The sequence below is a fragment of the Acanthopagrus latus genome, chromosome 18, assembly GCF_904848185.1.
Source record: "Acanthopagrus latus isolate v.2019 chromosome 18, fAcaLat1.1, whole genome shotgun sequence".
Taxonomy (NCBI): domain Eukaryota; kingdom Metazoa; phylum Chordata; class Actinopteri; order Spariformes; family Sparidae; genus Acanthopagrus; species Acanthopagrus latus.
Genome location: NC_051056.1, coordinates 6680242 through 6707090, shown reverse-complemented (window position 1 = coordinate 6707090; position 26849 = coordinate 6680242). Strand labels below are relative to the sequence as shown.

At 40.3% G+C, this 26849-nt stretch overlaps 3 protein-coding genes across 5 annotated transcripts; 1 reads left to right on the top strand and 2 right to left on the bottom strand.

Moving 5' to 3' along the window:
* Positions 1 to 697: 697 nt before the first annotated feature.
* Positions 698 to 7180, top strand: rab33ba (RAB33B, member RAS oncogene family a). Its single transcript, XM_037076941.1, has 2 exons — positions 698 to 1312; positions 2014 to 7180. Exons 1-2 carry the CDS (start codon positions 1085 to 1087, stop codon positions 2512 to 2514), a joined length of 729 nt encoding a protein of 242 aa, XP_036932836.1. The 5' UTR covers positions 698 to 1084; the 3' UTR covers positions 2515 to 7180.
* A 213-nt stretch (positions 7181 to 7393) lies between these two features.
* zgc:113425 (uncharacterized protein LOC541425 homolog) lies at positions 7394 to 15152 on the bottom strand. 2 transcript variants are annotated; one of them, XM_037076943.1, is made up of 6 exons: positions 14598 to 15152; positions 14072 to 14131; positions 9894 to 10025; positions 9159 to 9305; positions 8082 to 8139; positions 7394 to 7948 (listed from the first exon to the last, which is right to left on the bottom strand). In XM_037076943.1, the coding sequence occupies exons 1-6, from the start codon at positions 14760 to 14762 to the stop codon at positions 7842 to 7844; spliced, it is 669 nt and encodes a 222-aa protein (XP_036932838.1). In that variant the 5' UTR covers positions 14763 to 15152; the 3' UTR covers positions 7394 to 7841. The 2 variants fall into 2 exon arrangements, with proteins under 2 accessions (XP_036932838.1, XP_036932837.1); XM_037076942.1 differs by having other exon boundaries at positions 7394 to 7951; positions 14598 to 15139.
* A 704-nt stretch (positions 15153 to 15856) lies between these two features.
* On the bottom strand, positions 15857 to 25276 carry setd7 (SET domain containing 7, histone lysine methyltransferase). Of its 2 annotated transcripts, XM_037078035.1 has the most exons (8): positions 24954 to 25257; positions 23595 to 23724; positions 20895 to 21096; positions 20441 to 20630; positions 18881 to 18962; positions 18667 to 18784; positions 17971 to 18128; positions 15857 to 16813 (listed from the first exon to the last, which is right to left on the bottom strand). In XM_037078035.1, exons 1-8 carry the CDS (start codon positions 25135 to 25137, stop codon positions 16621 to 16623), a joined length of 1257 nt encoding a protein of 418 aa, XP_036933930.1. In that variant the 5' UTR covers positions 25138 to 25257; the 3' UTR covers positions 15857 to 16620. The 2 variants fall into 2 exon arrangements, with proteins under 2 accessions (XP_036933930.1, XP_036933931.1); XM_037078036.1 differs by lacking the exons at positions 15857 to 16813; positions 17971 to 18128; positions 18667 to 18784; positions 18881 to 18962 and having other exon boundaries at positions 20459 to 20652; positions 24954 to 25276.
* Positions 25277 to 26849: the final 1573 nt, after the last annotated feature.

Genomic DNA, 26849 nt, shown 5'->3' with positions numbered 1-26849 from the left:
TCCCTGGAGTGGTATATGCCGCTGTTATGCTGCTGCCACTCCACCATCACATGACGATATGTGCTGCTTGTCATTGAAAAACTGTGTGACCGGCTTTGGACGAAAGCGTCTGCTAAATGCCCTAAAATATAAATGCAAAATAAAAGAAAAGATTTTGTCCTAAAATTGGTACAGAAAATAAAGCTTATACAGTAGATCAGTACATTTCAGAGGTATATAGACTTGTGTACTGTCTGTCACACTGCTGATATATTTCTGATAAATCACAGTGCACATTCAGATTAAAATAAACAAATAAATGATGTTGTATGTTCTGGATAAGATGATCTCAATGACTGACAGATGATTCACAAGACAGCAGCAGCGTGCGCTTGGGAAAACCCTGAAAATGAACGGGATTCAGTGTTGGAGTTATACAGTATTTGAATTATCGGTTGTCCCATGAAATGCGTCACCTCCACATCATCCGACTCCAGCAGGAGTCTGTGGGAGCGTCGCAGCTTCTCTAATATTAAACAAGGTGCTGCTGCATCTCCTGGTTTCGCCTGAACGCGGCCTGATGCTTTCGTCTGAATTCTGAGGTGACCGTTATACTGAAAGTTGGTAGTTAGCAACGCAAACTGGTGTGAGTCATATCTGTATTAGTGGTGCTAACAGACTCAAAGCTGAGGTCAGCAGTACTGGCGTAAATGTTGGGTTAAATGATTTATTTTACTGAAGCTGGACTTCACATTTTTTCCCACGAGGCAGTGAATGTTACATACACTACATCTCGCGAGAAGTCTGTCTTGGGCAACATTGTACGTGGCGTCACATCTGAGCGTTGGGAGTGTGTACAGGGATGCACTTGTTTAGCATTAAGAAACTTATGTGTATTGGCAATATAATGAACGTTGACTACGTCGTGTTTACTCTTCACGTGTGTCTTCTTGACTAAGAGCGGCAGCAGCTGTCTGAAGCTTCCTCGCCGTACAGCAGCAGCAGCGTGTTGACGGACTGCTAGTGTCAGTGCAGGAGCTGCTGCTGCTGCTGTTGCTGTGGAAGGATATTCCTACTGAGCATCCAGCCTGTCGGTTGGTCAGATATGGCGGAGAGCGGGTCGTCGGTTGAATTCTCCAGCTCTCTGGCGAACTCCAGCCTACCGCCGCCGAGGACCCGCATCTTCAAAATCATTGTGATAGGTGATTCGGGCGTCGGGAAGACCTGCCTCACCTACCGCTTCTGTGCCGGCAAGTTCCCGGAGAAGACCGAGGCCACGATCGGGGTGGACTTCCGGGAGAGGCTGGTCGAAATTGACGGCGAGAAAATCAAGGTGTGCACTGCAGACATGGTCACTACTGACACCCTCAGCGACCCAGAGAAGAAGCAGATTTCCTGTCATTTGATCTGAGATACACTGTAGAAGATGTACATCTGTAACCTGTCACTGTCAGATAAACATGAAGGAAAGGCACTTACATAGTTGTGGTCACATATGACCTCACTGTTGTTGGTGGGGTCCGTCTGGGGGCCACTGAGTTCCACTGGAAGGGCAATAACTGTGCGATCAACAAGTGCTACTCATTCCATTTGGGCCAGTTAAGGGTCACCGGCAGTCAGGTTATTAAGATGACCACCGTCAATTTAAAAATAGCAATGGTCAAAGTCAACATTTAAGGGCACACTCCAGCAATTTATCAAGCAGTTTATAATTTGAGCAAAGCTGAGAGGCTTGCCAGAGACACATTCTTCTTTCCCCTTTCATTCCTCAGTGTACATGTTACGTATCTTAAGTCCACTTCTAGCCCCTGAACCTGTAAACGTCTTCCCTGTGGTCCATCGCTTCTGTTACAGAGGTGTAAACACCAACGATCCTGGGTGCTGTTACGTTAAATTGATTAGGAAGCTGTCATTGTCAATTACTGTTTATTATTGATCATTGTTTAATTGTTGCAACTACCTGTCAGTAGATTTAATTAATTGTTAGTTTGGGTGTTTGGGATTTGATCCATTTCCACACTGTTCCCCCTACAGATCCAGCTGTGGGACACTGCAGGTCAGGAGCGCTTCAGGAAGTCCATGGTGCAGCACTACTACCGCAATGTGCACGCTGTTGTGTTCGTGTATGATGTTACCAATGCTGCCAGCTTCCGCAGCCTCCCAGCCTGGATTGAGGAGTGCAAGCAGCACGCACTGGGCACCGAGGTACCCAGGATCATAGTTGGAAACAAGTGTGACCTCCAAGAGTCCGTCCAAGTGGGCACAGACGTGGCACAGCAGTTTGCTGACACCCACTCCCTGCCCCTGTTTGAGACGTCTGCAAAGAACCCAAACAGCCAGGGGGAGGGAAACTGTGGTGGAGCAAACAGTGACCATGTTGAGGCTATTTTCATGACGGTGGCCCACAAGCTGAAGTCTCAGAAACCTTTGGTATTGAGCCAGCCAGCTGAGGGATCAGGGGGTACCATAAACCTGAGTAGGGGGAGGGATGATGGGGGAGATGGAGCCAGGAGCTGGAGCTGCAGCAGCTGCTGAGGGAGGAAAATGGAGGGAAAGAGGCGAGACAACGTCAGCCTGGGGCTGCACCAGACCGGCGAGACTAACAGTAGAAAGACTTGGGGAATGAGTGGAGGTCTAGAAAGAAAGGATGGTTCTTGCAAAGTGGCTTCAGCACAACACAAGAAGGTCTCCATTAGAGGAGGATACATTTTATTCCAGTGCTAGTGCTTAACTCTACAAATGACTTAACGGTTTTAAGGGAAAAATGTACATTTTGATTGTTTCAGAATGCCAAAATCAATCAAGGGCACCTGGGAATCATCCTGAGCAGGTAGCCAGAAATCTGATTCTAAATGATTTCACCTCATTCAGTGATTTATGTTGTGATCATTCACTGATGATGTTAAATTTCTCTTAGCTTTGTGTTAACAGAAAACATGGAGACACCGTGACATTAATTTTAAAAAAAAAGGGATTTGAGGTGGAAAATGACATTCTTACTTTATAAAACACGTTTACCATGGACTGATGGGAGAGAAGAATGTAATTTCCTCATGCTGTAAGGGGTGGACAAAATAACAGAACACATAATAATCTAATACATTCTGTGCCATTTCATTTGTGTTTGTGTGAGACTGTCATGCCGCTTTTCCACCAAAATTAGCATGTCTACACTGTTTTTGTTTTTTTTTTGTGTGTGTTTTTTTTTTGAAAAGCGAGTCAACAGGCTAAAATTTGCCTGTTTCCACTTCCCGCAGGCACGAAAGACTGAAACAGGGAACAAAACCAGTTCAAGCAAACACAAGCAAGCAGCAGGCAGCATGGAGGCCAGTGACGATGTTATGTTTATCACCGGTTTATACATTTGACTCCAGTATCCTTATTCACGCGTCACCACCGGCTGTTGATCATGCATCCTCACGTTGCGCAGCGAGAAATGAGTCAGAGTTTAGTGCGTTCACCCAGGGTCTCACATATTGATCAAAGCCGAGCTGTACCGATAAAAACCAGAGTATACTGCAGATTTGTGGTTGGTGTTATTTATCCACCACCTTCTCTTAGTTGGTGTTTGACTATTCACTTCATCTGTGATACACAAGAGATGGTTGAAGTTTTGATTCAGCTGTTTCATTCATTTCATTGTCTTGTGTCAGTAGCATGCACATGCATATGAAGCGCTTTAAGATGTAAACAAAAGAGGGACTCACTCATCATTCTCTTTCACACATGCGGTGTTACTCTTGATATATCCACACTGTCCACGACAGTACTTCATTTGTCTTGACTGCTTAACTCAGAGGTTTAATCTGTTAGTGCGTTTATTCAGCTGTAACACACATCCAAACGTACACCAGGACAAATGCAAAAATAGCATTGAAACTGCTCATCATCAGAGTTCTACAAAACATCTGCCTGTTCACAGTGCTGCTGGACGCAGCTCCAAAATGCTGCAGAATTCTTTTTTTCAATGGGATCTTTGTGCACAGAGTGAAGGTGCTACTTACTCTTCTGTACTTGCTGGTATATTAATTTCCACTCTTTCATTGATATTCCAAATACATCCAAATACATGTAGTGTGGATATCAACGTAAACTTTGTCTTCATTACAAATCAGTCTGTCCCCTTTCCCAAACCATACAGAGTATACACAACATGTGTGAACAAACAGGACACTGACAATCTCCTCTTGTGTGCTGCAGGTGTAAACTGTGGACAATATCCTGATCTGATTCTCTGGACATGTCTGGAGTGTATATGTGAGAGTTCTACAAACACTATTCCATAGTGGGAGCTGGTCAAAAATTATACAGGTTAGGGCTAATCAAGCTAACGGCAGCCGCAGTTAACAGCAGTTAGTGGTGAAATGCTGCCACCTGTTTGTTTTGAGTATGAATTCCACAGATGACCACTCCTTAGGTATTGCACCTTTAAGTTTGGTTGCTTTAAATCCAAAGATAAAAAACTGTGAAAGAAAGGTGCAATTGCGAGGGTAACGGTAATTTGTGGGAAATACCCGAGGTCCCCTCATTCACATTTGTTCACACTTGCAGTGCCTATGAAAAGTATACACCCTCTTGGATGTTTTCCCCATTTTTGGTTTTATGGAATCATGCTTGATACAATTTGGCTTTTTTGGCAAGAATTTACAAAAAAAAAAAAAAAATCTAAATTCTTTAAATGTTAAAGTGAAAACTGATTTCTACAAAGTAATGTCAATTATTTGAAAATATCTAATGTAAAATGAGTGATTGCATAAGTATTCACACCCTTTCAAGTCTGTATTTAGTAGATACACCTTTAAATCTTCAGGATGTTCTCCATTTCCCTATATTTGCAATAATTTAAATGTCTACCTTTACAAGCTTCTCAGTAGACCAAAGATCCTTCTTCCAGTTGACCTTGGAGTCTCCCATATGCCTTTGGATGAACTAAGATTTAATGAGCTTTCTTCAACAGTGCCACTCTCCCGTTAAGCTTAGACTGGTGAATAATCCGGGCAACAATTGTTGTATGCAGAGTCTCTCCCATCTCAGCTGCTGAAGCTTTTAACTCCTTCAGAGTAGTCATAGATGTCTTCCTTCTTTCACTAGTGTCCTTCTTGCACAGTCACTCAGTTTGTGTGGACGGACTGCTCGAGGCACATTTACACATGTGCCGTATTCCTTCCATTTCTTAATGGTGGATTTAACCGAACTCTCTTCCAGACACCAGTGTCTTTATCCTACAATCACTTGAGACACATTAACTGCACTCAGGTGATTTCAATTTCCCTTATTGTGAGGCTACCAGCACCACTTGGCTTGTCCTCTATTGAATTAGGTCAGTCACTTTAAAGGGGGTGAATACCAATGCATAATGTGTTTTCAATAAATTGACATTATTTTGTAGAAATCTGTTTTCACTTTGACATTAAAGAGTTTTATTTGTACATATGTGCCAAAATAAGCCAAATTATATAGACCAAAGGGGAAAACAATTCCCAGGTAAAAGAAAAAATGATGCTGGGCCCCTTTTAACCTCTATTTTCGTTGACTCATTTGTATTACTACTCTTGCAGTGCCCTTTCAAAACATGCTTTTTGGTACAGATTATCTGGTAATGTGATGGGTTTGCGCATTCAGTCTTAATCCTCCTTAATTGACCAGTGAGGCCACCCTGATAATATCAACAATTTAGATATTTAAGCCAGTGGGAGGAATCCCAGTCCTACAGCTGACGGCACCAACAAGCAACAGGAAACATTCTAGCCCTTGAGACTAATGTTAGCTAGCATACTACTGTTGACAGAAACTTCAAATCATACCTCCAGTTCTTGAATAGAAACAGAAAACCCTTGTTGACTGCGTCTCCCCACTCATCCAGACTTGTTAATCTTCTGCTTTTGTTTTAAGAACTGCAGCACATTACAGCAAGTTTTTGTACCATGCCAATCTCCATTTTGTTTATGTCTGCTTCCCCATGAGATCACCTCTATAGAGCCATGAAGGGAGAATGCTGAAGCCACGCCCATGCAGAGTTGTGTTAGTTGTTCATTGAAAAGTTATTAATACCAAAGGTGTTGCATGTCCAAATTGCAATCTGGGGTCCTCAGCAACAAACCAGTTAAGTTTGAAGTCAAGTCCAGTGAGCAGTCCTCCAGATATTCATACAGACTTTCCTTTCTTTATAGGTAGATATATGCTTGCTAACTATTGTTAGCTGCCATTTAGCAAGCTGTATTTTTCCTTTTCAGTTACTCTTTTTTTGAATGAAATGGTGTAAAGCAGTAAATAAAACAGGATGTGGAGTAGATGACCCAGCACAGACACAATACAAAGATGTCTTTGAGAACTGTGACTGATGAGTACAAGCCTTGCTGGTTAGTATATTAGTGGTTAGCTCAACAGCCAGCCACAGCAGTTAACTACCTAGCCAATGTTTTGATCACAATCTGGTTTCTGCTGCCCCCAAGTGGCTCAACACTCAAACAGGCTTTCTGTACACTTTGAGACATTTGTAATTTTTGAACTCAGTGATGGGGGTAATGTTACTAAGCATCTTATGTTAACTTGACGATAATGGACACAAAGGCAACATAAAGAATTTGAAAATTAAATTTAGAGAGTATTGTCTAACTGTACTTGCCCATTCCTTCCTCTGCACAGGAAAATCTTAAAAATAGTCAGATTGATAAACAAGAGTATTGTACTGTGTAGGCTAGCCAATGAATCAAAAAGTTAAAACCATACCTCTCATAGTGTGCAAGACTTAGTAGTGTGTGCATATCCACATGTACAGTACATGGATGCCTGTTCCCACAACTTATCTACATTAGCTTGTGCTATAATACTCAGCATGTTTTGCCAATACCATTGTATGATGAAAGCTGACAGTTTATTTCTGAGTGGTGTTACTTCGCAGCTTTAGTGATTTTGGATGTGTGTTGTGGCCACAGCTGGTCCTGTGGCTCCTCTGTTGAACACCCCAGGTTATGCTTCATATTGTTTTCTTGAGAGATACGGACTACCAGTCAAACCAAAGGGCCTTCTCTTATGACTCAGTGTTCACACAGTGTTGCACAGACGTTGTCTGTGTTATCTGGACCTGTGACTTGCCAGCAGTGTGTCCAAAGTTTTTATTGATTTAGATTTGGTTGCTGCTTTCTTCTGTTCTTTAAGTGGCCTTGCCACCATCTGCCTTCACACCAGACACTTCTATAATTTCATTTGCCTTAGTTTTTTTTTTTTTGCCACAGCCACGAATGGCAAGGAATGCTACTGTGCCCCTCGTTGCAAATGGTATTGACTAACAAAACGAATGAACTACGTGGGGACAAGCAGTTGTAATGTGTTGTGTCATATGTAACCCTGCAATAAATTACCTTGAACAATTCAAAATTTGGGGTAATATTTCTTTAGGAAATCAGTTGTAATTGTTCGAACAACTCAGTCAGGTTTTCTTTATTAAATACAAGTAGAACACTTTAGAATTTATATACTGAGAGCATAACTCACATTAACACAGCACACAAGGAATAAGGCATGTCAGTCTACACATGTGACATGTACAGAGATATTGAACTTCAACAAAGTTTGGCAACAAATCTTCGGTCAAATAGCTATTTAGACACTGCCACAGTCCAAAGTGCTTGGTCTGATCAACAGCAAAAACAACTAATCTCTTACTAAAACAACTGTATACAACTTTCTGATTTGATATCTTGAGCCTCAGTTTAGTCTTGAGATTTCTTCTCTCCATTTATCCAAATAAAAAAAATGTGTAAGCAAACTTGAAGGAAATATAATCCATAATAATCCCCCACCTCTCTAGAGTGGAGAAACAAACAGGAATGTGGAGGACCAGTCTGTAATGAAAAGGTGTGTCAGGTCAGTCTACTATATGGAGGCAGTTCGGAGGGAGCCTTCTCTTCCTCAGTGGTGCCCCTGTCAGTGGACTGAGCTGGAGAGTTGAAGAGCCTGTCATCACCTCCTGCTGGAGGCACAAGAGAATTACAATCAGGACTACTCACTGAGAGTGCATCTACAACACTAGCACACAGTAATATTAGCAGCAACTGTGGCAGAGGATTAATCTGAAAACAACATTTGACGTTAGTTCTTACCTTGCCAAGTACAAACCATTTCAGTATCTCCGGGGTCACACTGAGGAACCAGTGTTTCCTGCCACACACAGACAAAAACAGATAATGTTACTCTTATCTATTATGTTTTTGGAGGAAAAATGCCTTGTTTTCTGAAGAGTCAACATGATTTGCTTGGTCTTGTAGATGTAAGACACTATACACCACCAGAGGGGAGTTTCTTATCAAAGCAATGTCACAGTATACAACAGCATGTCCTGAACAGTGGTATCTCTGTGAGTGTGGTGTTTGAAGAAGGCTCAGACTCTAAACCCCTTTTTCAATCAGTAAATGTCTGAACTTCTGACCTAGTACCAACGTAACATGACTTTCAAGTGCAAACTAGCATATCATTAGCCAAATACAATATATTGTGTGGTTACCGATTATAGTAGACACTCATAATACTGGTTCTGGATGGTCCTATATTATGCTTTGATTCCACCAGGCACAACTCTATGATATTGCGTCAGCGACATAGTTTTATTTAATCCTCTTCACAAGCATTGTCTAGACAGAATTGTTGCTATGAGCTCTGATGGCTGCATCACAGTCAGACTGGACACAGTGGGCCCAATGGAATCTATCTGTTTTAGTTTATAGCGATGTTATCAGCTCTGTCCTGCTTTATATTATATTTAGGTAGGTATGCTCGCCATGGGCAAAGTTGATATGTGATTTAACATATATTTTTTGCCAAACTCATCAGTTTGTGACAATGAACCATAAATAGAACCTCCGTCTTACTTGTCCATGCATGTTTTTAACATTAGAATGTACAATAAGAATCTGAACAGTTATATTTAGGAGAAAATGGTAAAAGCCAGGGTGACAGGGAATATCTCAGCCTACAAAATTCAGAGAGGATCCTTCTCTCTGATTCAGTCTAAAATTAAGGACCCCCTGTCTCACAAATGACTAAGAATTCTGCAACATAAATCTGCCACCATTAACAGCAAAATCCTCATATGCAGTGTGGGAGCACAACAATACAGGACATCAAAATACAAAGGTTTTTGCTCATTTTAAAGCCAATTTGGTGAATGTGTTCTTTTCTACCAATCCTGTTCTGGCATCATAGCAGCCACAGCATGGAAGACTACGGCAGCCCACATAGGCGATGACAGATGAGAGAGCCAGGCTGATGGTGCAGGTCAGCAGTATGGTGGCATTAGCCCCCTTCACCATCCGATGGAGCACGAACGTCTGAGCAGAGAGAAAAAAACTGTGTAGAAATCCATATTACGTAGTCACAGCTATGATGATGTTATTGTTCCTATATTGTTCTTTCACTTTCCAGAAATTACACTGTGTGGCCTACGGGATTTTACCAGGACATATAGTCCATAGGCAGGATTCATTTTCAAGATACAGACAAGTGTTGGGCCAAGGGCAATCTGGTACTATATAGTTCTTAAAGAGCCACAGTTGTTGAGGTATCTTACGCTGTAACAAAGTTTCAGACTGACTGAGCATGACTTTCTCAGGCCCCTGGTGCAATCATTAGCCAACAATTGTTGTAGTTATTAGTCTGAGGACAACAGTTTGTAGTTTGAAAAAGGACCACTCCACCTCTTGCAAGATTTCAGATCAAGACTTCTTCCGGAATTAACCTTGTGTTCGATCTTATCATTGAACAAAAAGGTCTCTCTCGCTGTAGGAATTGTTTCCGTAATGTTGCACAAGTCAAGTATAAGGAAGTTCTGCATGAGTTTATCAAAGGATTTTTTTGTGGAAGTGCATTTAAATATTTATGCGTGCGTGTGTCTGTGCATGTGCACGTGCATTGGTTACCACTTGAGGACTGTCGTGGTGGTGGAAGACTTCCTTGTCCTCCTCTCCATAGGTGAGTGTCAGGCAGGAGTAACTGGATATAAGCACTGCAGCTGCACAGGAGAGTCCTGCTGCTACCACCATCACACTCACCTGCAGGACAGGAACACAAGCTCAGCAAAAGGAAATGACGATAAAATAAAATGTAAAAAATAATAAAACTCCCAAATAAGAAAGGTATGACAGTGCACACCGCAGAGAGATAAACTTACATTAATTAATATTGCTGTAATTTAGAGAGAATATAGTGCTTATTTCCTCCGGAAAACATGTTTCTGTTAACTGATTTACATTGTTTGTGTAAAGACTACTCACTACATTGAAAATGTCATTAGTTGTGATAAAAATAATGTTTTTTGCTAATGTATGAACGACCCCCACACCATTGTGGTTTTACCTCTTTCATGGTGTGACCCTTACTGTAAATTGAAAACATCCATCCCTAAACGGTATAGTCATTGATTCTAGGGAAAGTCTCTTGATATTTGAATTTGTAGCCAAACAAACATACCCATCCTATCAGTGCTCATTCAGAAGCTCCATCCCCTTAAGCCATAGTTGTTTATATGAAACATAGCAACACTAAAATTACCCAGTCCAGCCGCCTTGCTTAGTTTTCCGTTTACAGAGCCAGGGGTGTATAGACAGATGCATGCACACAGAAAGGACAGCTGGCAGATTCATAATGCAAAAGAGTGCTGAATAAGCATCCCTCTGTAAATTAACCATGTTTTAATGCTCCTTGTGACTGTTTTTGTAAAGTTTAAAACATGTTTTCTTTAAGCACAACATCATACATGCACAAAGATTATAGATATTATTGCATTACTTAAGCAAAATTATCCATTTATTAATGTTTTCATGAACTTTGGTGAAAACATGTATCCCTTCATTAATACATGAAATGAGATATTGGTAAATCATTTTTTTTTGTTTTTGATTTAAAAAGAAATAGTTTAATGTTGTAAGTAAAATAATTGCATTTAACATGTAGCATTAGGAACGAGTGAATGCAAAATGTATTCAGACATGTGAAAACAAAACGAAAAGTTACATTTGTTTAATAAATAAGCATCATAAAATGAAAAGCATATAACAAAATATATTTCATTAACAAGCACTGACGTGCCCGAAAAGAAGGAGGAAGAAGAATATGCTTATTTAACCCTGCCCCTTCCTCACAATTCAGTAATTAATCATAATCAATTTAATTCAATTTATAAAACCCATATATACACATAGGTATGTACTGAACACACGTACATATACACATCTACACGCACACAAATCTATGTACATACATACTCACACATACATACATACATACATAGTTTATCATACAATATACATAATATATATACAGACCAAATTTATATATCTAATTGTAAAAATGATGACCAAACATTTATATTTCACAACATTTATATTTCATACACACAAACACATGCATACATCTGTGAAACACCTAGCAATTTTTAAAGCCCTCCTTGATCCCTGTATCTTTTGAAGATCATCTCCTTGGACCTTTTTTTTTTTTTAACTAGATCATGCTTGGACATTGCTTTGGCTCCATACTCATACCATTCCACAGACTTTATTAACATCAAACCTCCTTTTTCATTTGCTCATTTCAGGTGTGATTAACTTCAGAAGCTGCTGCGAATCCTCTCCAATTAAAAAAAAAAAAATGTGTCATCCACAAATAACACCAATTTTAATAATACTGATGTTTTACATGTGTCATTTATGTAGATTATGAATAGAACTGGCCTCAACACTGACTGCTGATGGACTCCACAAGCAATGTCCAAACATGATGACATTAACTCACCCATCTTCACAAACAAGGAGCTTGTGTTTTCTTCAATTAGTTCATTGACTGCTAAAGATGTTGATCTGTTGGATCTGAATCCGTACTGAATTACTACATTGTATTTATTGATGAATTTCAGATTTCTGAAAATTGAGGAAGCAGAGAAAACCTGTAGTTTGTGAAATGGTGTTTGTCTCCAATTTTATACAGTGGTATGATTTTTGCAAATGTAATTTGACTTGGGAATTTACCAGTTTGGAGTGAGAAGCAAATTTCCTCAGTGATTTTTTTAAAACTGGTTATCATGTCAAATTAAACACACTTACAGATGTTTTGTTTTCACATTTATGAACAACCTCTATGATTTCATTCTCTTCCACTGCCGTAAGAAACATTGAGTTAGGTTTATTTTTGATGAAATCACCATTCTTCTCTTCAGATGTCATAGAATCAAGGATTTTTCTTGCCAGTTTTGATTCCAACACTTACAAATGAATTATTGAGGCCATTAACTACATCATCCATATTATTAATAATCATATCATTATCATTAAAGTAATGATGGTAAGTACTGTTTAATATATTCCATACACCTTTAATATTGTTTTTGTTTTATTATCATCTAACAGATTGCTTTAATATTCCTTCCTACTAATTCTAATAATATGAGTTAACACTTTTAAAATATTGTTTATATTTATTGTCTGCCACTTTGATACTTGGTTCTTTGGTTTTATGAATTCTCTATATAGTGTATTTTTCTTTTTGCATTTTGTAATAATAGTTATTTTTTCAATTAATTTGCTTTATTGGACAATATTTATCATACAACAAATTGATAAACCTTAAGAATATTTAATATGCTTTGTCTTTATCTTTATCTTCTTTATATAATATTTCCCAATTTTGGTTTAATATTTCATTTTTTCAAGCTTTCAATGACTCCTCTGCCCTCGCTCGTCTGTACTCAAGCTTAATGTCCTGCTTTTCCTTCTTCCACTACTTCCACTGGTAGGTGGTCGCTGATGTCATTGATCAGTAATCCACTTGTTGCATTGTTCTCTGTAACATTAGTAAATATGATGTCTATCAGTGTGGTACAGTGAGATGTATTCCTGCTTTGTCTGGTGATTTTTGGATAAAGGCCTAAAATGTACAAGTCTTCAGTCGCTTTGTGGTTATTTGGATTAAGCAGATCTATACTAAACTCTCCAAAGATAAACATGACCTTCTGATTTGACTTTAAGATTTCTTCCATCCATTCCTTGAAATGTGAATGTTAGAACCCGGTGCTCTATCAGCGACAGCTAACAATTAAATTCTTCTTTTTTTCCATGTATATTTCTACTGTTAAACATTTCGATACATTTCCGACTGCAGTTATCGTTCTCTCTATCACCTTGAAATTTAGGTTTTTGTCCACATACGCCCAGGTTACTTTTTTTGAGATACTGCTAGAGTTAAGTTTATGCTGAGGTAGGGGAAAACAAAAATCGATGGGGGAACAGACTTGGACACAACACCAGTGCTCCTGAATGTGTGTTTGGATGCGGCAGCTGAGATAAGGTGGAATACTGTCATGTCATTCTTTTGTTGTTTTTTTCTTTTTGTTTTGCAAATCTGTACTTTCGTTCAGACAAAAATAAGCAAAACAAGTACATCAAAAGATCAAAATGCTGTAAGAATTGTTAAAAATAAATAGTTCTCTATAATATTATAAAATGCAAGTGCCACACACCCAACAGGGAAAAGTGTCCTTTCTGCTATTCATGAAAGAAGGAAAAGCATTACCAAATTGCTAAATAAATCCAAAATAAAAAAAAGGCCAAAGGGGAACATTTTGCTCTGAGGGGAAAGAAAGTGCACATTGGGGGTGGATGATACCAGTCTTTTAGATAAGAAGTCTAAATGGGCTGAATACAGTGTATCAATTTGGATATTTACCTGGATATTACCTCTTTCTCTGAAAACACTCAGTAAAGTGTAAACTCAGTTTCTGTGTTGGGGCCTGGGAACAGAGGAACTGATCCCTTTGTATCAGTCCTACTTACACTAGAATTAATGTTCAAAAGGACTGCAGAGTATTGGTAGATTGATACTTGGGGATCAATCTGCCCACCTCTGGTGTACACTTATATTTTGCATGTTTAAAATTGTAAAACTATTTTTTCTTTTAAATCACAAATGATAGCATCAGTTTAACCATTTGCAACGAAGACCAAAAAGCCCTCACTGTGGTTAAGGTTTGAAACAAATGCAAAATAGAAGAATTGTGTCCTGTGGTCTTAGACTTTTTGACACTAAGAGTCAAAACCGTCACACTTACCAGTATTGAGTTTTTCCTCTGGGAGGCAAACAGCGCCAGAACACCTGGAGAGGCCATGATCTGCAGGTGAGAGCGGCCTGAGTGTGAGGACAGATACAGAGGCAGCAGGAACAAAGGCCGGGCAGGCAGCGCCAACACACACACACACACACACACACACACACACACACACACACACACACACACACACATCTAATGTCTTTATGGCTGCTAAACCCCGATATGTCCCACTGGCGCTTACATTAGGTTTAACCAGACCCCATTCAATCTTCAGGAAATAATAGTGTTGTCTTATCGAGAAACCTTTAAAGAAAAACCAGAGTGAAACTTGGCGAAAAACTAAAATAAAATCACTAACATACACGCTAGATATGACGGGGAGGCTTGCTGCCAAATTTGATTTGCATGTTAATCTCCACGTAGAACAAGGACATTATAATGTATGGGTCCCTACATGTTGATGCTGCTGAACGAGCCCGTTGATCACCTGTTGGAAAGAGTTTCTGACAGACAATCAGTATCTCACCAGTCCTCCCCACACCGGCGTCCTGGTGGTACTCAGCGGGGTATCCTTGCGAAAAACCGCGTCCATGAACCCACACACCACACAAAGACCCGTACAGGCGAGCTGGAGGATCCCGAGGACGAGAACGCTCTTCTGGTTGAAAATGAAGTACCGGTATCGGTCCATCTCCTACTAATCCGCTAGGAAGTCGCTGTTACCGGTCAGTATCTCTCCGCGATCAGAGGTTAAGTTTAGCAGGTGGGTGAAACTTCAAACTTGATGCTCGGTGTCGGTTTGTGGGCTTTGTGTGTCAAAGACATGAGTCACCGTGGTCACAACAAGCGGTCAGAATGTGTTCATTCTAACACATGCTTGTTTTCATCACAGCAAGACACACTTTCAGTATTTCTACCCAGCAGTGCGTATCTTCCGGTCGGCAGGCTGGCTTCAGTGTTGATTCAGCAGGTAGGAAGTTTATCCATTAACCTGGCTGACCGGCGGCAGGTGCGGGGGATTTGTTGCCCAGAATTTGGACTTTCAGGCTGTCAAGAACAACCTCCGCCCCTACTCCTGCCTTACAGTTTTACAGACCTTGAAAGATAAGATCCGTTAATCAAGCGTCTCAATTAAACACAGGGACGTGTAAGTTAGGAGGTTAATAATGTCTGCCTCTATAGTTCTAACAGGAACATGGTAACATTACATGGGCGTTAACTTCATTCCAGATACTTTGCGTGGGATTCTAGCACTCTCCCTAAAGAACAAAATAATGAGCCTATCAAAAATGTTAGGTTGAAAAATCTGACATTTCATTACAAAATGAAATGGTTGGCTACTCGAAATTAGCTAAAACTTTTGCGTTGACTGGTATTTCAAAAATATAAATGAGATCCATAGCACTACCTTTGGATTTATGTGAGGTTACCTAGCAAACAGCATTGCACTTATTCAAATAATAATCACTGAAAGCATTTAATAGCAATCCTTTTCATATCCTTGCTCAGACATTAGCTCTTCAATTTTGATCCACAATAAAACACTAAAATTCTTGTCAGTGTACTATACAAAATACCAGAGCACTTGTAGTAGTACAGCTATGTTTTTGCGTCTTTTAGAGAAACCCAATTCATAAATTCATATGAAATATGAATTTAAAATTTGACAAAACACCTTTGAACAATACAATATCTTCACGAGATAAACGGTAGTTTGAGATCCAAACTGCATCCATGACAAAAACACACACAAACTGATTCCATCAATTAAGCACTGCGATTGGATTGATTTTTATGCTGGACTTTATTTTGTAGGTTATGAACACAGATATATTAGGTTAGAAAAGTGCAGCAGGCTCACTGTAGGTCTTTCCTGTATTGGGAGACCATCCATTATTTTCCACATGTATGCTTACATTACAAATCACCTCTTCAAAGCTCAGGAAATACAGTTCTTTACCAATTCAGATATTCTAAATAAATTAGTCACTGTGATTGTTACGGTTTACTAGGTGAATAGGCTATAAAGTATGATTTAAAATGTATGAATTGGGCTTGTTGAATTAGTTCAATTATGTGTGAGCTAAACTGTTTAAAGTGTTAAATTCAACACTTGAGGACAGCCCTGCTCATTAAACTGCATCCACTGTGTAACACAAGTAAAAACTGAGTAAAATGGCAATAGTTTTTAATCATGTCCTAGATGTATAAGCACCATGAGGATGTAAATCTTATTTCCCATATGAGTTATATGTGAAGGGACAGTGATAAAATCAGAACAGCATCTCAGGCCAGAGGCATGTCTCCTCCAATAACATTTGGTTTCTTGCATAGTTCTTGTGTTTCTTTGGCCTTGGACCTCCCAAGACCTTCATTCACACTGAATTGCTCAAGCAGTATTCTATTTGAATACCATATGAAGCACAGGAACTTTTCAAATATCTACAGTGTGGTATGCAGTCGCAGGGGATATCATAATGCTGCAAGAGTCTTGTGAGGATGTAGCACAGGTAGAGGGGAGGTTTATTGTCCAGAGGACTTCTGTGTTCTTATTGGCTAGTTGGAGGCCCTTGTCGCAGCTGGAACTCCTTCAGCTCCTGCTTGTACCAATCAGGAGCCTCAGGCCCGTTCTTTCCCGTTGGCTCATGATCATATCCATAAGCAACCATTAGCTCCTCGTCTTTCTGCACAGCCCTAATGGTTCGGATGCACTTGATAGGCCCAAAACGAGGGTGGACAAACCTGCACAAACCCAAAATAAAATTAAAACTGCATGCAGTGATGATATATATTTCAACAACGTCACTTATATATACAAAACAGATTAATTACATGGTACTTTAGCATAGGAAATCTGAAATTTTGGAAGGACTGGAGCATCTACACAGAAGTGCTAACAACTTCCTGTTTCAAGGCAAGGATCTTGAAAAAAAAGAAAGGGTCATTACATCTTTGGAGCCACAGTGATAAGACTGCACTTACACCATGAACAGCAGCATGAACAGGAGCCTTTCCTAGGCAAAACTGAGGAAAAGAACAACATATTGAAAAATAAATCTGTCAGTAACCTACTCTGTGTGTGTGTTTTTTCATTTTCTGGAGGTATCTCTTCCTCAGAAGTCACACGACGTAGATATGTAAGGTCGGAGTGTGTTCCTCCATACATCTCCCAGTGACTCCAAAACAGCCACAGTCACCACAGTCTGACCTTAAAGCTAGATTTGTTGACGTAATGGCCCTTTCTTTTTCTTTTTTTTTTAAAAACAGTGTTTTGTTTCAAGGTACATAAATTCCTTGCTACAAATTTGAAGTTTATTAGGTCAAACTGTTAGCAGAGGTACAAGTTCACCTGTAAGTGAAATTTTATATGTTAATGTGTGCATGCTGGGACCCTTATCAAGCAGGTAAAATTTGGTCCGTATTGGACCACGTGTAGTGGATTTAAATTAACTTCCTGTTTTGAGGTGAATCATTGACATTTGCAGGACCACCATGGCCTTGACCTTCTGCAAAAACTCCCAATCCTCACAATATAGTATCCTCTTTCCCCCTTGTTTATTTGAGACCACTGTGGTCATCAGTCAAGTTACAACAACTTCTTGTTTTATGACGAGTGGTCCTCAAGCTGTTCCTGAGCAGCTTTTTTGGTGTGTTAGGGCGTATTGTCCCACTGGTGGGACTGTTACCATGAGGGGGTGTACTTGGTCCACAACCATGTTTGGGTGGGGTGTGTTGGTCAAGTGGCATCCACATAAGTGCTGGGACCCAAGGTTTCCCAGCAGAACATTGCATTATAAAGAGATGATCAATGTTAATCACATCACTTGTCAGTTGTTGCTGATCGGTGTGTATGAATCTGTCCCACTCTCTGTCCTCATCACTTGTCAGTTTGTACTCACGGGTCATATTTGCAGTTGGGGGTGAAGGAGTGATTTGCCTTGTGACCCAGAGAGGCACAGTATCTCTCCGTCAGCTCAAATGGTGGCGGGACATCGATCACTGTATCCTCATCCAATGAGATTGTGTTCCCATTCAGTGCCCAGTCTCTGCTGTCCACCTGAGTCGATATATTCATGAAAAAAAACAACAAATGGTTTAGTAAGAACTTACACAGAAAATAAAGAATACATTGAAAGGACACAAACATTTTACATTTTGTCATTTAGCACCACTCGCCCATTAATTTTAACTACATAGCAAAACCATTCATCTTTGAGCCTTCTATTCTGACCATTACTTTTAGTTATATGAATATTTCAATATTTTTTTCCCATTACTATAAGCTAACTGTTTACCACTAGCTAGGTTTTACTTCTAGCTTCTTGAACTATACATTACTAGGTCTACAAGCTAACTTGTCACTTAAAGCCATTTTAACTATTTATCGACACAATCTTTTTACCACTAGATGTTACTTTTAGCTAATTGAAATATTTATTCATCACTATAAGTCAACGTCTGCATCAACGGATGCGTTTTTAACTGGTGCACATTGCCAAATTGAGTGAATACACTTGACACATTACGTTACACTCCACTGTGGCAAAACATCTTGGTGTCTCTCCTATACCAGCACCAGTAACTTAGTGTCATACCTCAGAGTGTGTGATGCGTACTCCATTGTAAAAAGCCATCACAGTGTCAGTCTCAGCATCTGTCTTGGCAAACAGGCCCTGTCCTGCTCCTTTAATCAGAGAGTCTGCCACAAACACCCTAACACACACAGAGACAACATGAAGAGCGGTTCTATGCTAAATTCAGATATATTTTTCTCATAGTAGTAGCATGTACAATAAAAGGTCTACTTACTTTTGGCTCTCATAAGGGTCAGGAAGCAGAGTGTGAGTCGCAATACAGGTGGATGTAGACTTGTCATACGAGTACAAAGGACCTTAAAGACAGTCATGTTAATATACAGTTATTTACACAAATGCCCGTCTCCATTAAATACACGTAGAAGAATATAAACCGCTATACTGTAAATATGGTACACTATGATGTCGGAAAAATATGATGAATTAGGTCCTTTTCGACCTTGATTTGTTTATTAGGATTTTTAGAGTTACACAGGAATACCTGAATACCCATGTCATCATACATTTTGTAAAGAGTATACATGATGTAGACTAGATCACTGTCGTTGTTTACATTTTGTACATTTACTGCAGCATCGTGTGCTTCATCTTCAGTGTGTAATATGAAGTCAATTATTAATTATGGCAACACATGCTACATATCTGCACATTCATTGCACTGTTTACAGTGCTGATGAAACGTATTCACCCTTCTTGATATTTTACCTTTTTATAAAAGCGTTTTTTATGAACAATATCATGGTATCATCATAATTTGGCTTTGGCTGGAATTTACAAAATAAAAAAAAAATGTCAACGTGAAAACAGATTTGTACTAAGTAATGTCAATTAATTAAATATAAGGTAAAATAAGTGATTGCATAAATATTCACCCCCTTTAAAGTGACTGAGGGGGGTATGGGGGAGGCAGTGTGTCTACACCCACACACACGTATACACGAAGCTGTAGTCTTAATACTACTCAAAATACTGAGTTAAGTTTATAAAGAATGGAGAACATGGTTCAGTATCAGATCCTTCCTCATCACCTCACTGTCCTTCTGTGCTGCTGCTGAAGGGGAGGGCTGCTTGTCTCAGTCAGCAGCGGTATACAAGAGTTGGAAAGATTTTAGATCAGATAAACATTTACACCATATACAGACAGACACTTTTTAGCTTGTTTGTAACAATTAGCTGTTAGGTGCTGAGCTTGTGAGCTGTGCTTGTGACTGGACAGACAGAGCAGATTCATGTTCTTGTTTATGCAGTAAAACAGTCAAAACATGGAAAGGCAGTTTCATGTTTCATTTCCAGGTGGCTGGAAATGCTTTAATGTCCAGTCGTTTAGGGTAAACACTGATATATTCAATACAATGTGTTAACAGTCAGAGATGTCCTACTGTATGCTGTTTATACTGTCCCTTTGCCCCTATGAGAGCATTTATGGCATCATTATGATGTTGTATTTCTAAGGTATTCCACTCCAGTAACCTGTGAGGGCAAGTACCTATTTGTTTATTTTATTTTTTGTAACAGATCTTTATCATAATATAAAATTAAAAACACTAATATAGAAGATTTTGTTCATATCCGACTGTTAACTCCATATAGTGAGTGAGTGTATTATATATTCACTCCAAGATCAAAGACTTACATCTTGAATATTAGATGTGATTAATATCAGAAAAAGAGACAATTCTAAATCGATCCATTAATTCCTGAAGCTCGTATGTAAAAAGGTCACCTGCACAACATCTACAAACTATTAGAATCTGTTAGTATAATCTGTACTTACTGTTGGGTGTGATTTCAAAGCGTGGCCTTCCACTTTCATTTGAGATCAGGGTGGCGAGGCGAGCCTCGATTAGCTCCCCGTCCACAAAGCTTCCATAGAGAGCCGTCTGTCTGTCAGGGTAGATGTAGGCTACAGATTCACCGGTCATCTCCCCATCCTCATTCACCTCTCCAAACACACACCCTCCATCCTAGATGCACCACAGTACACACCGACATGCACAATACACACAGTCAATACACCCACTATGTTCCGTGTGTGCAGAACTCATGCACCACATCAGAATTGTTTCCCTGTCTTAAACATGGCTTTCAAGGACATTTAGTTTGAACTGCAAGATAAATACAGTACTATTAAATATGGCCTGAGAAATGCTTGAACTCATGTAACCAAGTGAATTCTCCATACATATATACATAGCCACTGTGATGTAGTGAGCACTGAGCTGACTCACAGGGTAGTAGACCCAGCATTCCCCACAGCGGTTGTTGTCTTTGTACTGGCCCTTGAACACCAGGTGCCCCTCTCCATCAAACTCCTGAGCAGGCCCGTTCAGATCACCATCCACATACGTCCCATGGAGGACGCCCCCATCTTCATATGTATATATCCCCTGGCCCTGCAGAGCATCGTCTACATAGAAACCTTCCAGGGTGCTGTGGAGGGGAGGGACAGCAGAACTGCAGTTAAAAAAATAAAACTAACAAACCATTATTGAATTCAATCACATGAATATTTAGTCTCTACTGTATACTATTAAGTACAATTGAGTATTAAGGCCATTTGTTAAATAATCAAAAATACTGAAAGTGTAAAATAGTTCATAATATTAAATATATATAAAAACTCTTTCATTTTTTTATATTTTGAGGATAAAGTCATGAAAAAAGTTGTGGTATTTGAGATTAAAGGGGGTATATTTTGAGAAAGGGAAGCGGTAATATTCTGATATTAATGAGGTTATATTAGATTACAAGGAAAATCATTTGATATTAAATAGGTAATACTGACTGAGAAATTATAATAGTTCTACATTAAACAGGTAATATTTAAAAAAAAAAAAAAATTCAAAATACTGGACTACTGGCATACAATTGTGATATTTTCAGAAAAAAGTAGGAGCAAGATGTTGCTCCGCCCACAGATGTTATGCCTGCAGACTATAGTATATCACCTCTTGTCAAAGCTGATCACAAGTGCTATTTTTGCAAGTACAAATCAAGTCTCATGTCTTTGGTCACAAGTTCAAGCCAAGCTTCAAGTCTCTTATGCCTATGTCTAAGGAACTGAAAGCTTGTAGCATACACGTACAGTTATCAGAATTGATCAGTTTTTTGGTATCAGATCACTTTATACAGGTTAATTGCATTTCAATCTGTGTTATTGTGGTGGCTGGTTTGTACAGTCAGTGGTGGTGTGATACAGTGGTTTGCCAGCTGTACTTTCCCCAGAAAACAAACTGTCGTCTTTGGCTATCCAAGAGAGCTCGCAGCTGTGTCTCTTGGCTAGGCAGAGTGGGCAGGAGGCATGTATGCATGGTGGACTGCCCCTCCACACACACTGAGCTTAGACGCAAGAAACGTTACTTGGTTCCATTAAGGTGGGTTTTGCTCCTGGGGGGCAGCCTGAACTTCGGACAACCAGCCTGAATGCTCTAGCTAGTCCAGAGACAATCAGCAAAGAGCAGCTCCGAAGGAGAAGTGTAACCTAAGCCGCCTTGTGGGAGAGGTCAAAAGAGCAAGTCATCGGTTGTGTGGCCTGGTCAGCAGTCACCTCTCCTGACTGCTAACCAGTTTTCTGTCCCTGCTAGCCCAGTTGTTAATCCTGTGGGCTTGCTTGCCTCCATTCAGGCCTCTGCTGACAGGGCTAAACGCCACACGCTAGTGATAGGAGACTCCATTACCTGCAGTCTCAAGTCTGTGTTTCTCAGTCCCTTGTTTGGCAATATGATTACAAAATGTGCCTAATTCAGGAAGGCATTACCCGAGGCATCTCAGGTGGTTGACTCTGTGCAGTGCAATTTCTGTAAATGGTGGTGGAGGCAAGCCACTTAAAGTTCAGCTTTACACTTTACAGGAAATATATATGTGTTTCACAAAGGACAAGCCCTGGAGGATAATGGTGTAGTAGTTGCTTTAGCAGATGTACATCTTGTTAATATCTTGTTAACATCTTGTTAGCCACTTCCTATAAAACAAAAAAATGGTGCAAACTTCCTAAAGCTTTTCTTTGGAATGCACGCAAACATGAACAAGACAGATGTCTGTCAGGAAGAACCTTAAGACACTGTGGATGACTAAATACCACCAGAGCATCTGCTAGTATTCCTTTCAATTCTACAACCATTGACTCCAGCTGTCTCTCATGTCATTTCAGGAGTCATTAAGTCTACTGTGCTTTATCCTTCTCCAATGCCATAAACCCGTGTCTATATTCAGCACTCTTTGGCTCATCTCCACAGTGCTTTGGCCATTGCTTCAGAACATATCTGATTATGGATACAAGTATTTTCCTTCCTTATCATCTCAATATTCTAAAATCTATTATAATATGGTGCTTATTGGTGAAACCTAGAAATTGTAAAAGCTGACAGACTGCTCCCACCTGTTTAATATAATGAAATATTTAGAACTGTTTTTTTGTAACTTTATCAAAACATTTTTGTACAATGTTTGCAGTAATATGCACTCCATCCATCCATCCATCTTCTTCAGCTTATCCAGAACCGGGTCGCGGGGGCAGCTGTCTGAGCAGGGACACCCAGACTTCCCTCACCCCGGACACTTCCTCCAGCTCTTCTGGGAGGATCCCAAGGCGTTCCCAGGCCAGCTGGGCGACATAGTCGCTCCAGCGTGTCCTGGGTCTTCCCCGGGGTCTCCTCCCAGCGGGACATGCCAGGAACACCTCCCGAGGAAGGCGTCCCTGGGGCATCCGAAACAGATGCCCGAGCCAATATGAACTTTTTCTCAAATATTTTGATTGAACTTTTGCTGTGAATGAATCCACTCTTTTCAGTGGCCCTAATACACGTTTCTAGTTTTACGGAACATGCTTAGAAACTTGAACATGTCAACATATTTTTGAATGACACTACAGAGCAGCAGCAGTCGAGTGGGTGAGGGAAATGTCTTTTCCCACTCCATCTTTCCAGTACCTTCCATCGAAGAAGAAGAACTTGCCCTTGCCATTCTTCTCTCCGTGGGTGAAGTGTCCCTCAAAACGATCGCTAGATGAGTAGGTAACTGTGCAGAACCCATGTGGCTGACCATCTTCATCCAGTGGACCTGAGTACAAACAGAAACACAGAGCTGAGCTGAGTGTGATGATTTCACCCGACTGAATGTATTCTTGTCTCCTCACAGAGCGCTCCACGCCACCTTACACAGAATATGTATCGTCTGAGACATGTTGTCTTTTCCTGGTTCTAAAGGTTGCATTACAATAAAGTGATGTAATTATATCCACATTATGGATGTTTACCAAAATTACCAACAGTGGCTCCTACTGTATCAAAAATATGACATATTGAGATATGTGTCCTTTCTCGCATCACAGCTTAACAATAATGCTATATCTTTTTAAAAGGCCATATGGCGAGTCCTACTTCCATCCACTCTCAAGAACTCTAATAAGTGCAGTGCAGCTTTAATGTTTTAATGCCTCGGGAGGTGCTGGGTTCAATGCCCTCAAGCTTCTCTCATTTTAGCATTAGGAAAAAGATCATTAGCCACGTCGATGAGCCACGAAGAAACATACGTTTGTAAATTAAATCCTGAGTCAAATGTGGACATAGAGTATAGAGCGAGAAACGCTACAAACAGCAGTGGTGTTGAGGTTTTGAGACAGCTGCCCGTTAACCCTCGTTCTCTGGGCGCGCTGCGAGTGCCCCGTGTGGCAGAAGCTCCACTAATCAAAAGCTGTCCTCCCTTTAAAAAGTTTGATTCGAAGCGTTTATACGGGGTTTTTCAAACATACGCCGAATTCACTGGAGGTACCTTACAAGGATGCTCCAACAAGCTAACTTCCTTTGCAAACGCGTGGAGGAGAGTGCGTTTTAAATGGAACAACTTCATAAAAGCGGCGCTAACAAACAGGGAGATAACTCGCAGTCTGAACGCTTTTACGACAGTTCACGAGATAAACCGTATCGCAACACCACGCCTATTCATGTATCACAAAACCGAGCACAAGTGTAGTAGACAGTGGGTAATAAAAACATTTACCAACGCTTACAAGTAGTTTTACAATTCCTGCCTGCTGATATGTTTACAGCAGCCTCCCTAGCGGCGGGACACGGACGACACTCAGGCCGCCCTCATGCGCTCTTGAAGCGGATGTCCCGGTGAAATAAAGCCCGCTGCGCTCTAAATCACCGAGCGGGCCCACCGACTGACTCAGGGAGATTTACGGAGAACTGCCATCAGCAAAACTCGAATCAACAGACATACATCGCACATAAGCTTCATGTCGTGATTTCCATCGCGATAAATAGAAGGGAGGTGATGTTGCTCACCTTCGACGGCCTCTTCTATGTTTTCATCATCGCTGTCCATGCTGCAGGAGGCTGCTGACCACACCACAGCGCTGACTGCTGTTCCTGTCACCCATGGGGCGTCATGAGCAGAGCATGATGTGACAACCGAGTTCAAATGTGAAATAATCACATTTGAACTCTGTGTCGTCAAATAATCGCTCATACATGAATTGGCACATATTTTAATTGGGCCTGAATTTATTTAATTTGTTAAAATGATTTTAAACAAGGCTATCTATATTATTAATCTTGTAATAATGCAGTCCCTCTTCTGGGTGGTGGTCCATGACGTACGGCAGCATTTTAATAAATAATTCCTCCTGGGGGGATTTTTGTAGCTTCTCCCTATAAGAATGTGAACCAGATGACATCAACCCCTCCCCATTCTGGAGCAGCAGTGTTTCTCCTCCTGACTGAAATAATTTAGTGATAGGGTGAAAACTGGGTCCACCCACCATGTAGAGATTCAGTATAATTTGGTAAATATAAGACCTTCTGCTTTCTTAGAAATCGTAACACTAAGGTGATCTGATGATACAACAATCTGCTATGCCCCCCCTTGATGGAAAATAGGCTTGAGTGGACAGTTTGGTGCCTGTCATATTAAGTTCCTCTAGAATCTTTAAAGTCAACTCTACAATTTAAAGCCACAATAATCGATTGTTGATCAATAGGGGGCATAAAACCATCAAGCAAAGTCAGACATGGAGAGCCACCATGTAACAGTTTCCAGAGAAGGGTAGGACACAAATGCAAAAACATTTGGGAGGCAGACAGGATTCAGAAACTAAGGGCGAGATGTATTTTAAAAACAAAACAAAAAAAAGCTGAATGATACAAAAAACAAGAATCCAGGAAACGACGGGTCGCCCACGGAGAAGCCCTTGGGTTGGTCAGCCAGCAGACACTGGAGCTAACGTTAGGCCAACAGGCTGAGAGTTAAGAGCTATATGGGAATCACTGGAGTGTAATTTGTCTTTTCAAGCATAGCTACTCCAAAGTTCTGTGGTGCCCGGAGTTTCCCACAACCAGGGCTTATAAAACAGCTTCATCTCATATATGGCAATGGCCTTTAGCATCTCCACAATGTGTCCCATATGTTCATAAATTGTGTGCCGTTGTCTGCTGGGTCCTTATGGTCAGATCCTTCTGTTACAGTTTCGAGAGAAGGGTAGGACCCATGCATCCATGCAGGTGTGGTGAGGCAGCAAAAGGACAGTCAAGGGAAAGGAACGGAAAAAAACACTGAAAGGAGGGAAATCACAAAGTGGGAGGAATTGAAATGCAAAAACAGTAAAACAGGAATTATCAGAACAACAAAAACTAGGATCATGACATACCACAAGGACACTATTCAATATGGACTTCAATCGAAACATACCGAGAACTTAAGAAGTCTGTTGCAGTATCCATGTCCACCTGATGAACCAGCCCCTTAAAAAACATTTATCTATTGTGTTTGCTATACAGGGTTCACAATAGTTATCAGGACATTTTCAATATTATTTATCATTCCAACTGTGAAATTATAGCTGATGATTCCCCATTACAGTAGGGGTAGTGTTATGCGTCTTAGAATTTGGTTTGCTATCTGCCTCTAACACAAAGTAGACGAAAAGCTTGCGCCACTGCAAGTATAAATCCGCTTGTTTCTTAAGGTACGTCATGGAAGTGAGCTCTGCAGTGATTGGCTCTGGTGACTATAGTGGCTACGGTTAGCAATGCTAGCGGAATTCATAAAGCATTTATGAAATCATTTATTAACGGTATCATTGTAGTTCAAACAAATGCGACGTTGCAGACCCTTCAACCAAGCAGCACCATGTGGAAACTTTCAGGTCAGTCTGATCCTGATCTGCAGAGATATTTGAGGCA

Coding starts and splice junctions, on each gene's coding strand:
- rab33ba (XM_037076941.1), top strand. CDS start 1,085: ATGGCGGAGAGCGGGTCGTCGGTTGAATTCTCCAGCTCTCTGGCGAAC. Junction 1,313..2,013: donor TTGACGGCGAGAAAATCAAG/GTGTGCACTGCA, acceptor TTCCCCCTACAG/ATCCAGCTGTGGGACACTGC.
- setd7 (XM_037078035.1), bottom strand. CDS start 25,137: ATGAGCGATTATTTGACGACACAGAGTTCAAATGTGATTATTTCACAT. Junction 20,631..20,894: donor AATGCTGGGTCTACTACCCT/GTGAGTCAGCTC, acceptor TGGTGCATCTAG/GATGGAGGGTGTGTGTTTGG. Junction 18,129..18,666: donor TACGCATCACACACTCTGAG/GTATGACACTAA, acceptor ATATCGACTCAG/GTGGACAGCAGAGACTGGGC.
- zgc:113425 (XM_037076942.1), bottom strand. CDS start 14,762: ATGGACCGATACCGGTACTTCATTTTCAACCAGAAGAGCGTTCTCGTC. Junction 14,132..14,597: donor CGCCGGTGTGGGGAGGACTG/GTGAGATACTGA, acceptor TCTCACCTGCAG/ATCATGGCCTCTCCAGGTGT. Junction 8,140..9,158: donor ATGATGCCAGAACAGGATTG/GTAGAAAAGAAC, acceptor TGTGTGTGGCAG/GAAACACTGGTTCCTCAGTG.